The sequence below is a fragment of the Epargyreus clarus genome, unplaced genomic scaffold (genome assembly GCF_041222505.1).
Source record: "Epargyreus clarus isolate Ecla_fem2 unplaced genomic scaffold, WU_Ecla_fem_2.2 ptg000033l, whole genome shotgun sequence".
Lineage (NCBI taxonomy): Eukaryota > Metazoa > Arthropoda > Insecta > Lepidoptera > Hesperiidae > Epargyreus > Epargyreus clarus.
Window position 1 is genome coordinate 1233364 of NW_027332238.1, and position 16050 is coordinate 1249413.

At 38.9% G+C, this 16050-nt stretch overlaps 2 protein-coding genes across 2 annotated transcripts; both read right to left on the reverse strand.

Moving 5' to 3' along the window:
• Nucleotides 1-1841: 1841 nt before the first annotated feature.
• On the reverse strand, nucleotides 1842-16026 carry LOC140755492 (protein MEMO1). Its single transcript, XM_073090782.1, has 9 exons — nucleotides 15856-16026; nucleotides 10222-10303; nucleotides 9625-9693; nucleotides 8658-8770; nucleotides 7664-7775; nucleotides 7214-7279; nucleotides 5753-5906; nucleotides 4040-4144; nucleotides 1842-2429 (listed from the first exon to the last, which is right to left on the reverse strand). The coding sequence occupies exons 1-9, from the start codon at nucleotides 15902-15904 to the stop codon at nucleotides 2292-2294; spliced, it is 888 nt and encodes a 295-aa protein (XP_072946883.1). The 5' UTR covers nucleotides 15905-16026; the 3' UTR covers nucleotides 1842-2291.
• LOC140755496 (uncharacterized) lies at nucleotides 12394-15199 on the reverse strand. Its single transcript, XM_073090786.1, has 2 exons — nucleotides 14707-15199; nucleotides 12394-13431 (listed from the first exon to the last, which is right to left on the reverse strand). The coding sequence occupies exons 1-2, from the start codon at nucleotides 15102-15104 to the stop codon at nucleotides 12978-12980; spliced, it is 852 nt and encodes a 283-aa protein (XP_072946887.1). The 5' UTR covers nucleotides 15105-15199; the 3' UTR covers nucleotides 12394-12977.
• Nucleotides 16027-16050: the final 24 nt, after the last annotated feature.

The window sequence follows — 16050 nt, forward strand, 5'->3', positions numbered from 1 at the left end:
TAGTAATGAAAATATTTTATCAAATCATTTTCTTAAAATCAGCTGCCAATTCTTATATTTGTTACGGTTAAAACGCCATATTACAAAACAGGCAAAAAAATTATTTAAAAAACGCAGTTTTTCGGAGGTTGATAACCAACACGCGTATTGGTCGTGTTTTATATTTTTACATTTATAAAAAACAACTTTTAATATTGTTAAGAGTAATAAAAACGAAAAAAAAATATTTACCCGAAATAAGTGTATTGGTCGTGTTCCTAAAATATTTTAATATTAAAAAACAAGATTCTTTCGGATATTTTTAACAAAGACACGTATTCAAAGACACTTCAGGAACTTCAGCCATAGTCGGCGCTGGCACGTACGGTGTCGTGCCACGTTACGTTTACCGTCACTATGACGTCATAATGCGTTTCCATTGTTAATAACGTGTCTAACCAAGACTAAAACTTGTGTAGCTAAGTTACACACCTCACGATTTTGATGTTAAACGACTTGATATTTTGTAATTTGTCCAAAAATAATCCGGAAATCGCTAACCAACACGACTTGTGATTATGTTACTAAGCAATCCGGTAGTTTGACATTTACAAAATGCCGATTTTTTAAACGATGCTAACCGACACACCTTATGCTTTTGTTACCGAGACCACGTGATATTTTGACACTCTTAAAAAAACATTTTCCGAACGTTCCTATTGCTAACCAACACGCGTATTAGTTGTGTTCCTAACCAATCCGTACTTTGACATGAATAAAGAAGACACTCAAGATTTTTTTTAAATAATTAACACAGACACCAATATTTCGTATATTAGTCGTATATCTCCCCCATGCACCCCTCCCCGCTCAGTCGGCTAGCAGCGCGGCGCTGGCGTACGACACGGAGGAGTCCTGCGCGTTCGTGCACTGCGACGACTGCGCGTACTTCAGGAACTTCAGCGACAGGCGCGGCGCTAACCGTAATTATGACGTCATAATGCTTTTTCATTGTTTATGACGTGTCTAGCCGAGACGAATGGTTATGTTGCTAAGTAAAACGACTCACTTTGACATTTTCTTATTTTTCCAAAAACGAAAAATCCGGAAGTTGCTAAAACCACGACTTACCATTTTATTGCTGAACGACGTATGTATTAAAATCACTATTTCTAGATTTTGCTATCCATCACGTCTTGCGCTTCTGTTGCAACGAAACATAATATTTTGGAATTAAAAAAAAATACTTTTTTCTGGACAATAGTATTGCCAACCAACACTCGTAATGGCGACTATGTTATAACATTTGAAGTGACATTTTGATATAAGTAAAAAAAAAGAAAAAAACGTTAATCTTCCGACATTTTCAACAAAGACACCTATATTAGTCGTATATCATCCCCTAAACACCCTCCCCCCTCAGTCGGCGAGCAGCGCGGCGCTGGCGTACGACACGGAGGAGTCCTGCGCGTTCGTGCACTGCGACGACTGCGCGTACTTCAGGAACTTCAGCGACAGGCGCGGCGCTGACCGTAATTATGACGTCATAATGCGTTTCCATTGTTAATAACGTGTCTAACCAAGACGTAATGATCGGTTACTAAGTGCCTCACTCGACTATTGTATTCGCTAGCAACCTGACATTTTGTAATTTATAAAAAAGACCCGAAAATACTTACTACGTATTTTGACATTTACAAAAACAAATATTTTTTTACAGTTTATGCTAACCAACACGCGTGATGGATATGTTTCTAAACAACCCAATGTTTCAACATTTATAAAAAAAAAAAAAAAAACTTCGGATATTTTTATCTAAGTAACCTGATAAAAAAAGAAAATTCATTATTTTTCGAACACCAATATTTCGTATATTAGTCGTATATCATCCCCCAAACACCCTCCCCACTCAGTCGGCGAGCAGCGCGGCGCTGGCGTACGACACGGAGGAGTCCTGCGCGTTAGTACACTGCGACGACTGCGCGTACTTCAGGAACTTCAGCGACAGACGCGGCGCTAACCGTAATTATGACGTCATAATGCGTTTTCATTGTTTATGACGTGTCTAGCCGAGACGAATGGTTGTAACTAAGTAACACGACTCACTTTGACATTTTCTAATTTTTCCAAAAACGATTATTATCGACGTAACTATCGTTAATCAACACGCGTATTGGTTGTCATATTTATAAGTAACCTGATACTTTGACATCAATAAAAAAAAAGAAAATCACGATTCTCCGAACATTTTCAACAAAGACACCTATATTTCGTATATTAGTCGTATATCATCCCCCAAACACCCTCCCCACTCAGTCTGCGAGCAGCGCGGCGCTGGCGTACGACACGGAGGAGTCCTGCGCGTTAGTACACTGCGACGACTGCGCGTACTTCAGGAACTTCAGCGACAGACGCGGCGCTGAAGGACCGCGGGCCAACTTCGTCGCCGCCTGGAGTGTGTGTTACACCCGTTATTTGTAACACATAAAAATATACATATATGTACCTACACACCCCCACACACACACACCCACTCACACTCACCCACACATACACATACACCATTGGATTTAAAAACCCAGGAGATGCATCGGCGGCTGGCAATACTCTTATCCCAACTAACACCACAGGGATTATAGGAGCGGCTGAAAAACAGCGCTACTCGAATCTCTGATTCTGAGTCAGCAAGGCTGAGCCGAATTCCTTTTGCCATGTTAATAATATTGTAAAATGTACATTTATTTTTTTGTGTGTAACCTGTATTATTATGGCAATAAACGTTTTTATTATAATTATTATTATTTCGACTTTTGGGCTCCGAAATCATACATTTGTCACATCATTCGTCATCAATCATACATTTGTGAACATACATAAATCACATTTAAAATAAAGTGGGTATTTGAAATGTGAAATACTGAATACTTACAGAAATTGATACAAGTTTGAATAAGCATTTTATGTGTTACAAATTGCTACGTAAATAATAAAAACTACTATTATACTATTCTATTATTTCCTACTTTATGTATTCTCCTCTTTCTTTCCTTTTCTTCCATTCTTTACTACTCTAGCTGCTGATATATTTAAAATATAACTCTCGCTACATTATACTTATGTACACCCCTACCCTGGATCTCTTTTTATACATTATTACTTTCTTCCTATTTGTAAACGGTTGCCTGGAAGAGATCGCTATTTAGCGATAAGGCCGCCAGTTGTACCTTTAATTAATGTTTATTGTGTATTTCTGTTTGTTACTATAAATCTGGTGTACAATAAAGAGTATTGTATTGTATTGTATTGTAAAAAGTATCACCAATGAATAGGTATTCAAAATTTGGTTGTTTTTGTGTTAAAAGGTAGTCTAATTATTAAAATGAGCACTAATTTTAGGATGTAGAGGCTAAAAGTGTACATTTATAATGTGAAACAAATAATATATATATATATATATATTTTTTTTACTTATGTTCTTTATGCGATCTGTTTCTTGTGAACATTCAGCATAGGGTTACGGATTTATATGTTTGACTTGGGGGGCAGTCAGTCCAGCGACGTACGCCCCTTGTGTTTATAAATCCTTACAAATCTCTAGGGGACTTTCTTTTCAGCCTTTTGAATGTTGAGGTGTTATTCATTTTATTTTATTTTATTTTATTCATATGAATGAATAAAATAAATTCATATGAATGAATAAAATAAAATAATTTAAGAAGGAATTACATGTATTACAGACTTGAATAGATATTATTTAAAGTGTTTCAACATCAATTAATGTTGTTTATTAAGTAGTATAAAAACTATTATAGTCCGCGCCAAACTGCTAGTCCGCTCTGAATATAGAAGCGGGTACATATCTGCGTTTGTGCGCCCTTAAGTTGTTAAAGATTACATGCTTGTAGTTGTGTTCGACCGCATTGGCACTTTGACTACACCTGCGCGCAACAACTTCAGAGCGGACTAGCAGTTTGGCGAACTATACCAACTTGAATAGAATAAATAATTACATTTTGAATAGGTGCAGTGTGTAAAATGAATAGACATTTAGTTTTCTTACCTGTAATAAAATTCCTATAGGATGTCTCCCACAGATTGTGTTGGAGTATTTGTTAAGGTACTCGGTGAATGCCTGGGGATCCAATTTTTCTATGATGTCCATACCCTAGCACCATAAAATCGATATTAAAAATCTTAGCCATGATTCTTTATTATTTTTTTTTAGAATCATAAAGCGAGCAGGAACTCCACCTGATGGTAAATCACTGTCGTATGTCGGACATCTGTAGAACTACCATGAGTTTACAAAAGTATTACTCGCTAGCGACTGCGTAAAATAAATGTATGAAAAATTGTACAGCGCCTCTGGTGGTTACTCGTAGAACTAAAATCCGTAGTGGCGTAACTCGATACGTAAAAAACCTATCGAAATCAAATCGCTAGCGAATGTCATTATGATCTATTGCCATACAAATTCGGTCCCATGAGTCATTAATTTGACAGACGTTGTCAAGAAATACCGTAACGATAGTAGTTATGTTATTCACTAGCAAAATGACAATAGTTTTCTATTTACCATTTCTATAGTGGCGTTTCTATGCCAACTCATGGTAATGCTACTGTAACCAACTCGATATAAAACAGGGTATACCTGAAGCCGATCACAGCGTCGCCTCCTGTGGACTAAAGTCACCTCATATGTAAGTAAGAAAAAAAGCAGTGATAGCCTAGTGGTTAAGAAACGCGGCCTCTCGATCGAGGGGTCCGAGGTTCAAATCCCAGGCACGCACCTCTGATTTTCAAATTTATGTGCGTATTAGAAATTATTTATCGCTTGCTTAAACGGTGAAGGAAAACACCGTGAGGAAACCTGCATACCTGAGAGATATATAAAAAAAAACCTCAAAGGTATGTGAAGTCTACCAATACGCACTTGGCCAGCGCGGTGTACTATGGCCTAATCCTTCTCATTCTGAGAGGAGACCCGTGCCCGGCAGTGGGACAGTGATGGGTTGATGATGATGATGATGATATGTAAGTCAGTCATCCACACCCTATCGAAACACAAGAACTGCTTCACGCTAGAAATTGATGTGACGGTGGTACCTCCCGGGCTAAATTATATTAAGACCACATTTTAAAATTCCATTTTATTTAAAAATAAAATCATAGTATAATACTCGAATCATAATACTTCATGGTGGTAGAACTCTCTGTGGTTCGACTCTGGCGGCACCACCACACCTATTTCTGTTTTTTTTTATAATATGAGAGTAGCAGACGAGCATGCAGTCCACCTGATGGTAAGTGGCTACTGCCGCCCATGGACATCTGTAATCAACCCCAGATAGGATTAGATATTCCTACCTGAGGTCGGCCACAGATGCGCCGCTACCCCTGAGGACTAAGCTGGAACGCCTCGGAAAAGTCTGTCTCCCTTACCACACCCTTCAAACCGGAACACAGCAGCGCCTAACACTGCTGTTATTAGGTAGAAATAGGTGTGGCGGTGGTGCCGCCGGAGTCGAACCACAAAGGGTTCTACCACCTTCTTCTTCTTCTTATTTCTTCTTATTTCTGTTATAACAGCAGTGTTAAACGCTGCTGTGTTCTGGTTTGAAGGGAGATATTCTTATCCGAGACCTTCCAACTTAGTCCCCAGGTTGGCCCTAATCTTGCCTGTGGTAGACTACAGATGTCCATAAGAGGTAGTGGCCTACCATCAGGTGGACTGCATGCTCGTCTGCCACTCCTCGCCAAGTTTCCAACCGACCTGTTTGTCCAGCCACTCGATACTCTGGTAGATGTGCCCCCTGGCCTGGTCCCGCCACATGAACCGGAAGCGGTACCCCCAGTGGCAGAAGTCCGAGGACACCACGAACAGGTTCTGCGGGTCCGCCAGGTACGGCGCCAGGATCGCACCGTACCTGACGTCATTACACCGTTACTATCGCCACTCAAAGGTCATATATGACGATATATATGACAAAATTACGGTTTCCCTTTTCTTATATGTATATTATACGTCCCACCCCAAGAAATTATGTCACAAAATAACCCCCTTCCCCAGCGTTTGTATAACATTTTATCCGTCATCGCTGCACAATGACGTCACATTACTTTTATTGTTCAACCCCCATCCCAGCCATTTCACTCGTTACCTGTCCCTTCTAAAGTGACATCGCATAAAACCTTTGTTAAATATCTCATCCCTTCTAAAATGATGTCGCAAATACGACCCGCGTGGCGGAGCGGTCACCATGCCGGTCTGACGCGCAGAGGGTCCCGGGTTCGATCCCAGACAGAATTCTAAATAATGAATTTAGATTTCTGTTTCTGGGTCTGGGTGTTTGTGTATTGTGTATGTACGTCACAAATAACCTTCGTTAACCATCTCACCCCTTATAAAATGACGTCACAAATAACCTTCGTCAACTATCTCACCCCTTCTAGAATGACATCACAAATAACCTTCGATAACCATCTCACCCCTTCCAGAATGACGTCACAAATAACCTTCGTTAACCATATCACCCCTTCTAGAATGACGTCACAAATAACCTTCGTTAACCATATCACCCCTTCTAGAATGACGTCACAAATAACCTTCGTCAACTATCTCACCCCTTCTAGAATGACATCACAAATAACCTTCGATAACCATCTCACCCCTTCCAGAATGACGTCACAAATAACCTTCGTTAACCATATCACCCCTTCTAGAATGACGTCACAAATAACCTTCGTTAACCATATCACCCCTTCTAGAATGACGTCACAAATAACCTTCGTTAACCATATCACCCCTTCTAGAATGACGTCACAAATAACCTTCGTTAACCATATCACCCCTTCTAGAATGACGTCACAAATAACCTTCGTTAACCATATCACCCCTTCTAGAATGACGTCACAAATAACCTTCGTTAACCATATCACCCCTTCTAGAATGACGTCACAAATAACCTTCGTTAACCATATCACCCCTTCTAGAATGACGTCACAAATAACCTTCGTTAACCATCTCACCCCTTCTAGAATGACGTCACAAATAATATTCGTTAACCATATCACCCCTTATAAAATGACGTCATAAAGAACCTTCGATAACCATATCACACCTACAAAAATGACGTCACAAATAACGTTCGTACAACCCCCGAGTCTTCATTATATACAAAATCATGACCACAATTAATAACAAAAGTAAAATAATTCAATAAAATTCACTTACTTGGCTTCTTTTTCAGGCGTGAGCGATCCTACTAGGATTGGTATAATCGTGAAACCAGTTTTGTATCTGAAAACAACATAATAATACTATTAATACTATTTTCATTATTAAATATTTGTTATAAGAAAGTCTTATAGTAACCCTAACGATGGTGGAACCATCTGATTTGTCCAGAGGCACCATCGCTACACCTATCTCTGTTATAACAGCAGTGTTAAGCGCTGCTGTCATAGAACCAAGTATATTCCGCGACAAACTGCTAGTCCGCTCTGAAGTTGTTGCGAGCAGGTGTAGTCATACAATTTGCTATGGCGACGTGATTCATTTCTATATTCAGAGCGGACTAGCAGTTTGGCGCTGAATATACAAGGCTATCGCGACTTGTAAATGTGACTGTGTTAAGATAAAAAAATATTTTTATATATATACATTTTTTAGTTATATACTCACTCCTCCATAACCTTAGCTATATACGGCAGGTGCATCTCTATCGAGTGTTCATCTTCGTCTGTCTGTACATCCATCCACTCGAATTGTCTCGTCGCTTCTAACTCCGCATATACTGTAAAAAAAATAATAAAGTATTAAAAAAAATGTATGTGAAGAAAGAAAGAAACATTTTATTTGGTTAATTGCAACACAGATTATAAACGCTTTCTACACTCACAGCCCCACACTAGGATTCCCTGTATCGTGGGTGCCATGGACACACACAGAGACACACAAACACCCAGACCCAGAAACAGAAACCTTCATATAAAATTCATCATTTAGATATCTGTCTGGCCGGGGATCGAACCCGGCAACCTCTGCGCGTCAGACCGGCACGGTGACCGGTCTGCCACGCTATATAACAGAAATAGACAAAAAATAAAAAAAAAAACAACAAAAGGACAATAAAAATGTACATTCAATTATTACTATAATATTTGTAGTGTGATTTTTTTATAATTAGTCAAGAGATGGCGCCACAATTCTGAATCACGCTATCGATGTTTTCTAAACTTATTTCAAGTGCACAAACATTTTGTTTATTCTTTTTTATTTTAGTAGCAAACTAAGGTGGTAGAACCCCCTGTGGTTCGACTCCGGCATCACCGTCACACCTATTTCTGTTATAACAGCAGTGTAGCGCTGCTGTGTTCTGGTTTGAAGTGTGGTAAGAGAGACATACTCTTCCGGTAGCGGCGCATCTGTGGCCGACCTTAGGTAGGAATATAATTTTATCTGGGGTTGATTATAGATGACCATAAGCGGCAGTAGCCACTTACCATCAGATGGACTGCATGCTCGTCTGCTACTCCTATATTTCAAAAAACATATAATACCCACATACATTTTAAAAATTAATTGTGCGTGCCTCGGATTTGAACCTCGGACTATTAAGGAGTCAATTTTCAGTAATTTTTATTGCAATATGGTCTAGATTACAGTTCAAACTTACTCTGCTTATCAATAGTTAGGTCGTATAACGGTGTTTGGTATTTATCTAGAGATGATAGCGCGCAGCCTCCCAATCTGACGTGATGAGACGGACCCAGGATGAAAATCCGCTTTCTGAAAACGAAAAATAAAGTAAATAAATAACATTTAATTAATAAATGTCCAAGTGCCAGTCAATTTTCATTTATTTTTTATTTTTAGTATTTGTTATCTTAGCAGCCATAGAGTTAAACGCATTGTGAACTCTATACCTAAACACCTAAACGGTTCAATAGATAAAGCGAAAAAAGGCGTAAAAAAGCATTTTTTTTGTGGCGACCTCAATTTATTTTCAACGTTTTTTATTTTTATTTTTAGTATTTGTTGTTATAGCGGCCACTATTATACAAACTCTGTGAAAATTTCAAGTGTCTATCTATTACGGTTCAGGAGATAGAGCCCTGTGACAGACAGACAGCGGACATACATCGTCAACCCATTACTGTCCCACTGCTGGGCACGGGTCTCCTCTCAAAGTGTGTTTTGTCCACCACGCTAGCCAAATGCAAATTGGTAGACTTCACACTTGAGAATTATCAATGCAATTTTCCTCACGATATTTTCCTTCACCGTTTAAGCAAGTGATAATTTTATGTATACAATTCTCGTGTCACAATATTAGTTACCGTACTCCTCCGAAACGGCTTTACCGATTTTCACCAAATTTTACATGCATATTCAGTAGGTCTGAGAATCGGCTACTATCGATTTTTCATACCCCTAAGTGATAAGGGTTGTTCACCCTTAACATTTTTTTTATTTATATGGCAACACAATGCTTGCCGGGTCAGCTAGTTGATTTATAAAAGGCACATAATTCTCAAAAATCGGAGGTCTGAACTTTGGACCCCGGGAATGGAAGGCAGTTTCTTAACCACTAGGCTATCACTCCTTATATACATATACACACACAAATACAACTAACTCACACTACGACCGGGCTGATTTGTCTGTATGCGAAGGCTGCGCAGGCGCCGCTGTAGGAGTAGCCCGCATGCCTGAAACATACAAAAAACAACAATATTTTTTTTTTATAATATAGGAGTAGCAGACGAGCATGCAGTCCACATGATGGTAAGCTACTGCCGTATGGACATCTGTTATTTTTGTTATCAACCCCAAATAAGATTAGATTCCTTTTATTTATAATATAGGAGAAGCAGACGAGCATGCCGTCGACTCAACCTCAGATAGGATTAGACTCCTAGTCCCTGAGGACTAAGCGGCAATGCCCGAGGCATAAGTATCTCTCCCTTACCACACTTCAAACCAGAACACAGCAGCGCTACACTGCTGTTATAACAGAAATAGGTGTGGCGGTGGTGCCGCTGGAGTCGAACCACAGAGAGTTCTACCACCTTTGAAACTTTTGTCACTATTGAAAACTAAATTGGAACGCCTTATATTATCCTCTCTCTTACCACACTTCAAACTAGAACTCAGCAGCGCTGCACTGCTTTTAACAGAAATAGGTGTGACGGTGGTGCCGCAGGAGTCGAACCATTAAGGGTTTATACAATACTTACGGTGCAATGATGGCTCTAGCCGGTCCATGGGTTAGATCAGCTTTTGACAGCCATAAGTCCAGCTGACGAGAAAGTTCCGACCCTGGAATAACAAAATCACTAGAATTAAAATACGTAGATTCCTTTATTAAGCCGACGATGCATTCAAATTCAATCTCATTTATTATCAAATCTCATTTATTCAAAGTTGATGCACATAGAATTAAATGCTTTTAAGAGTCCAATATCAAATGGATGCTGATGGGACTACCAAGGTACTGTAACATCAGGGATGTTTACAGCTAATTTTTTCCTTTTTTTTTATAATACAGGAGTAGCAGACGAGCATACAGTCCACCTGATGGTAAGTGGCTACTGCCGCCCATGGACATCTGTAATCAACCCCAGATAGGATTAGATATTCCTACCTGAGGTCGGTCACAGATGCGTCGCTGCCCCTGAGGACTAAGCTGGAGCACCTCGGAAAAGTATGTCTCCCTTACCACACCCTTCAAAACGGAACACAGCAGCGCCTAACACTGTTGTTATTAGGTAGAAATACGTGTGGCGGTGGTGCCGCCCGGAGTCAAACCACAAAGAGTTCTACCACCTTCAAACCTTCATGTAAACAGTTTTTACACCATAATGCGAAAAAGATGCAGCTCCCTGATGTACCATGTCCGGGGTAGCTCCCACAGCATCCTGAAGATGCTGCGCACACTCAATAAGGTATCTGTTAGAATTGATTTATTCAATTGCTCTCTGACCGAGTTCACAAAGGTTGTAACACAAGTTATATGTTACGAATGACAATTGGAAATACCTAAATTTTTACAAATAATATTATATAAATTTATTGTAAGCCTGACATTATTATTGACATCTTTGATTATTATTGTATTAATTATTATTATGTACAATTATCGTGTTATTATTATTATTATGTAACTACACTAACGAATTAGGCTATAGACCTGTAATGTTAGATGTAAGAATTATGAATAAATAAATAAAAAAAATAAAAAATAAGCAATAACTGAAGATTTATTTCTCATTGCAGTTTTCTACATTTAAAATTGTAATATGACTTAAAATTGTAATTGTAATTCAAAAATGAGTCTTTGTTACTTAAAATAAATAATTAAATTATTATTAATAATTATAAAATACTTTTTGAAAGTCAACAAACTACTACCGCTTCGGTAGGTGTTTCGCTATGGAGAAGAAGCGGCGCAAGAAACTCCATACGTGTGCAAATTTGCATCTTTTAAAGTGAATATTATATAATTTTACATAGTGGTACTTATAATTAATTATTGCATTGGCGACTCCCTCTGGTGTTGCTAATGTCCATAGGCGAAGACTGCTTTCCACCAGGTAGCCCGTCTGCTTTATCGTTTAGAATACATATAAAAAACTACACATTGCACTTTTAAAATCAACATGACGTATATGCAACTGTAGCGACTTCCCGCTACTCGTCAAGAGATGGCGCTGCTGAATCACGCTATCGAAGTTTTCTAAAAATCTTGCATATAGAAGTTCCGCACTGAGACTGTTGGACCACGGCCGCTGTCCGGGCATGATCACCTAGCCCTGCGGGAGATCTCCCTTTGCCAAACAACCAATTGTCATACTAACTTATGTACAACACTTCAAAAATTGTTCAATTGCGAGTCGAACTCTCACATGGGCTACATGGAGGGTTCCCTACAACCGAATTTTCATATTTTTTTTTATTTTAGTATTTGCGGCCGCAGTAATACATACACTTTAAGTGTTTATTTATTACGGTTTAAGAGCCCTGTGACAGACAGACAGCAGAAGCATAGTAATAGGATTCCGTTTTTGCCCTTTGGGTATGCAACCATAAAAATTAATGCCTGGGATTCCAACCTCAACCACTCCTTTACAAATTATCATGATCACTATATATACATATATCACAGATTATCACTGTCAAAAAACTTCATGACGAAACCTACACAACTGATAGTTCCTAAAAGTCGTCAAAGGTATGTGAAGTCTACCAATACACACTAGTCCAGCGCGGTGGACTATGGCATAATCTTCCTCATTCTGAGAGGATACCCGTGCCCAGCAGTGGGACAGTAAAGATGAGAATGAAAAGGTTCTAAGAAATCCTGTTGTAAATATACAAAGATAGGATTTGTAAATTAATAAAACACCAAATTACTTCATAAAATTATAGTATAATCAAAAATAAAATTACAATAATTTACAAAAAAAATACAAATATTACACTGAACAACACATTTTTAGGTATATAAGTATAGACAATTATTAATTTAACATTTTTGTGTCACCCATATGAAATCAAACGAGCATGCAGTCCACCTGATGGTAACACTGTCGTACGGACATCTGTAACCAACTCCATATAGAGCAGGTTCTACCTGAAGCCGACCACAGCGTCGCCTCCTGAGGACTAACAGTAGCCATAGCAGCGCTTAACACTGCTGTTATTGCAGAAATGGTAATCCACCTGATGGTAAGTGGCTACTGCCCATGGACATCTGTAATCAACCCCAGGTCGGATTACATATTCCTACCTGATGTCGGCCACAAATGTGCTGTTACCCCTGAGCACTAAGCTGGATCGCCTCGGAAAACTATTTCTCCCTTACCGCACCCTTATACCTGAACACAGCAGCGCTTAACACTGCTGTTATAACAAAAATAGGTGCGGCGGTGGTGCCGCCGGAGTCGAAGCACAGATAACTCTACCACCTTCAAAAACAGCTTCTTCATCACGTTTACATCTCATCCGATTCAACTTCATCATCATTCAAATCCTCCTCATTATCACTTTTCATCAACAACGCTACTTTTTCAGACGCATCCTTAAGCAATCTCTCACTGAACCTCGGAAACTTAGCCTCAAACTCAGACTTAAGACTGTCTAGATCAAATCTATCCTTTTCGACATCATGCACAAATTTTTCAGACTTAGCATACTCCGCAAACTTATTAGGGTCTAGATTAGAATGTCGTTTGATCTGGTCCAGGCCTTCTATAGCCTCATTCACAGCGTCTAGTAGTTGTTTGTGTCCGGAATGCTTGTCGTACCCAAAGTCGACATTATTAGTCTCCAATTTGTCCAAACAAGACTGTTCTGTTGCTGTCAAGTTGTCGACAATGTTATGTACATTCGATTTATCTGTTAGATCGTAAAATTTTGCGCAGTCGTTCGATTTGAGATCCAAGAGTCTGTAAAATAGAATATGTAGTAATTACAACACAAAAATTGAGTAGCCAATGAGTATGCTATCTATCTGATGGGAAGACACTGTCATATAGACATCTGTAAACAACTCTGTAACATGTGTTCTGGTTTGAAGGGTGTGGTATGGGAGACATACTTTTCTGAGATGTTCCAGCTTAGTCCTCAGGGGTAGCAGCGCATATGGCCGACCTCAGATAAGAATATCTAATCCTGTATGGGGTTGATAACAGATGTCCATGTGCAGTAGCCACTTACCATCAGGTGGACTGCATGCTCGTCAGCTACACCCACATTATAAAAACAAAAACTCCGTATACAGGTTCTACCTGAAGCCGATCACAGCTTCGCTACTCCTGAGGACTAATTGCCTCTTATGCAAGTTAACCATCACACTCAGAACTACTTTACTTTGAAATGAGTGTGACGGTGGTACTTCCTCAGTGGAATCATACTGTCTCTACCACCTTTAATAGTATCAAATTTGGAACATCATAAAGTGTATTCCTTACTACACTTCAAACCCAGCAGACACACACACACAGAACACAGCAGCAATACATTGCTGTTAACAGATATAGGTGTGACCAAGGTACCGAAGAAGCATGATGGGTCCATCTTTATAAGTATATCAGTATACAGTTGTGGTATGCTGTGATCAGAAATAAATGTAAAGGTGGTGCCACCAGAGTCGTATCATGAAGTGTACTATCAACTACTACCTAAAGTCTACTTCAGTACCCTTACCAGGAGTTTTTACGTTTGGACAAATATGACTGTTTTGGTATTTGTTTACGTATTTGCCCATACAAATTCCAATCAGTGCCCCTAGCGGATTGTGTCAGAACTAGGAAATCGTATTGGCCCATACATAAACAAATACCAAAACAGTCATATTTGTCGAAATGTAAAAACTCCTGGTAAGGGTACTGAAACCTGAAACTAAACATAAATCACATTACTAAAAATTCACAGCAATAAAAATTGCAATGTAGGTGTTTTATTTATAAGATAGGAGTAGTAGACGAGCATGCAGTTCACCTGATGGTAAGTGGCTACTGCCGCCCATGGACCCAGATAGGATCAATCAACCATAATCAACCAGATAGGATTAGATATTCCTGAGGTCGGCCACAGATGCGCCGCTCCTCCTAACACTAAGCTGGACCGCCTCGGATAAGTATGTCTCCCTTACCACACCCTTAAAACCAGAACACAGCAGCGCTTGAGGCAGCAATATGAGGCAGAAATAAGTATATTACCTTTTCTGTTCAACGACGAACGATATATCCTTCAAGCGCCTGTTAGTCTTGTCCAGCTGGTCCATGGTCTTCTGGAACCTATTCGCGAGCTGTGCCATCTGAATGTCCATATCGGTTTCGTCACGGACTATTTTCTCATCCACCAGACAGTCCTCTAACATCGCTCGTAAAAAGCTCCCGTACGCTATCTGACGGTGTTCTGCGTCGAAATCGGGCAACGCAGCCTCTTGTCGCATCGTCACATCGCATTCGCTTAATATAGTGGCGTTTTTATTAACTTTCGCACGGGAATTCTTCGCGGCAAAATTGGCGGGTTTACGCGTATTGCACACTGTTGAAGGACGCGTTGTTTTCGTGTTTTTGGCCGGTGCGGCGAATGTTCGGTTCTTATCAGCCATTTTTTGGGTTTCCGAAAATAAATTTACGAAATAGAACGAAGTTTTGTTTTGTTTATTCCGTTGACAGTCGTTTGAAAGGGTGTCATGGCGATGGTATGGTGACGCAATTCCGGTTGCGTTCGGAAACTTTGTCACATAAATTGTTTAATAAATTAAATAGTAAAAATTAAAAATCAAACAAAAATTGTATTTATTTGTTGCATGATGACGATTTGTTGCATATAATATGCATTTCATAAGTATTTAAAGTCTTAACAAAGGAACTCTTCGTCGCTAAACAGTGACTAATTTCTATTTTTGAACGCAACAAAGATGTCAAAAGTAAAGAGAAAGGGCAGTGAACTAAACAACTTATAACCTTTGTTTAATTTATAAATATTCATCCTCAATATTGTATTATATCTAAATTAAGAATTAAATAAAGTTTAGATGCGTATTAAAAAAAAAGTAACAGCATTGCAAGTTAGAAAAATGAAATGCACTTTGTAAACAAAAGAGTTAATTTCGAAAATAAGTCTTGCAATTGACTTATTTCCGTCTCAAATAACCCCTAAAAAGGTCGACAACCTTTTGACCCTTCAAATTGGGAAATCAAGCAGAAAATCCGCTGTAAAATTGAGATTTATCAATAGATAAAATAGCTTCATTGATTTATTAGTCGTGAGTAATTAATATTCAAGAGGCACTTCATTACACTACCTACTTGTCTTTGTTTTAGAAAAATAGTTAAGACAATGGAAACTAAACTTACCGTTCTCTGTATACCAGCTGCCCGCGTGAGTAGCTTTGCGACAAGTCATTGTCTTAATTATAAAGATAAATGATAAATCTTAATTAATATTAAGTTTTATGATCACAAAAATAATACTTTGACGCTATTGACGTTGATGTAATTGATGTAAATATAAAGTTGCACCATAGACAATTATTTTTTTTTTTTTTTTTT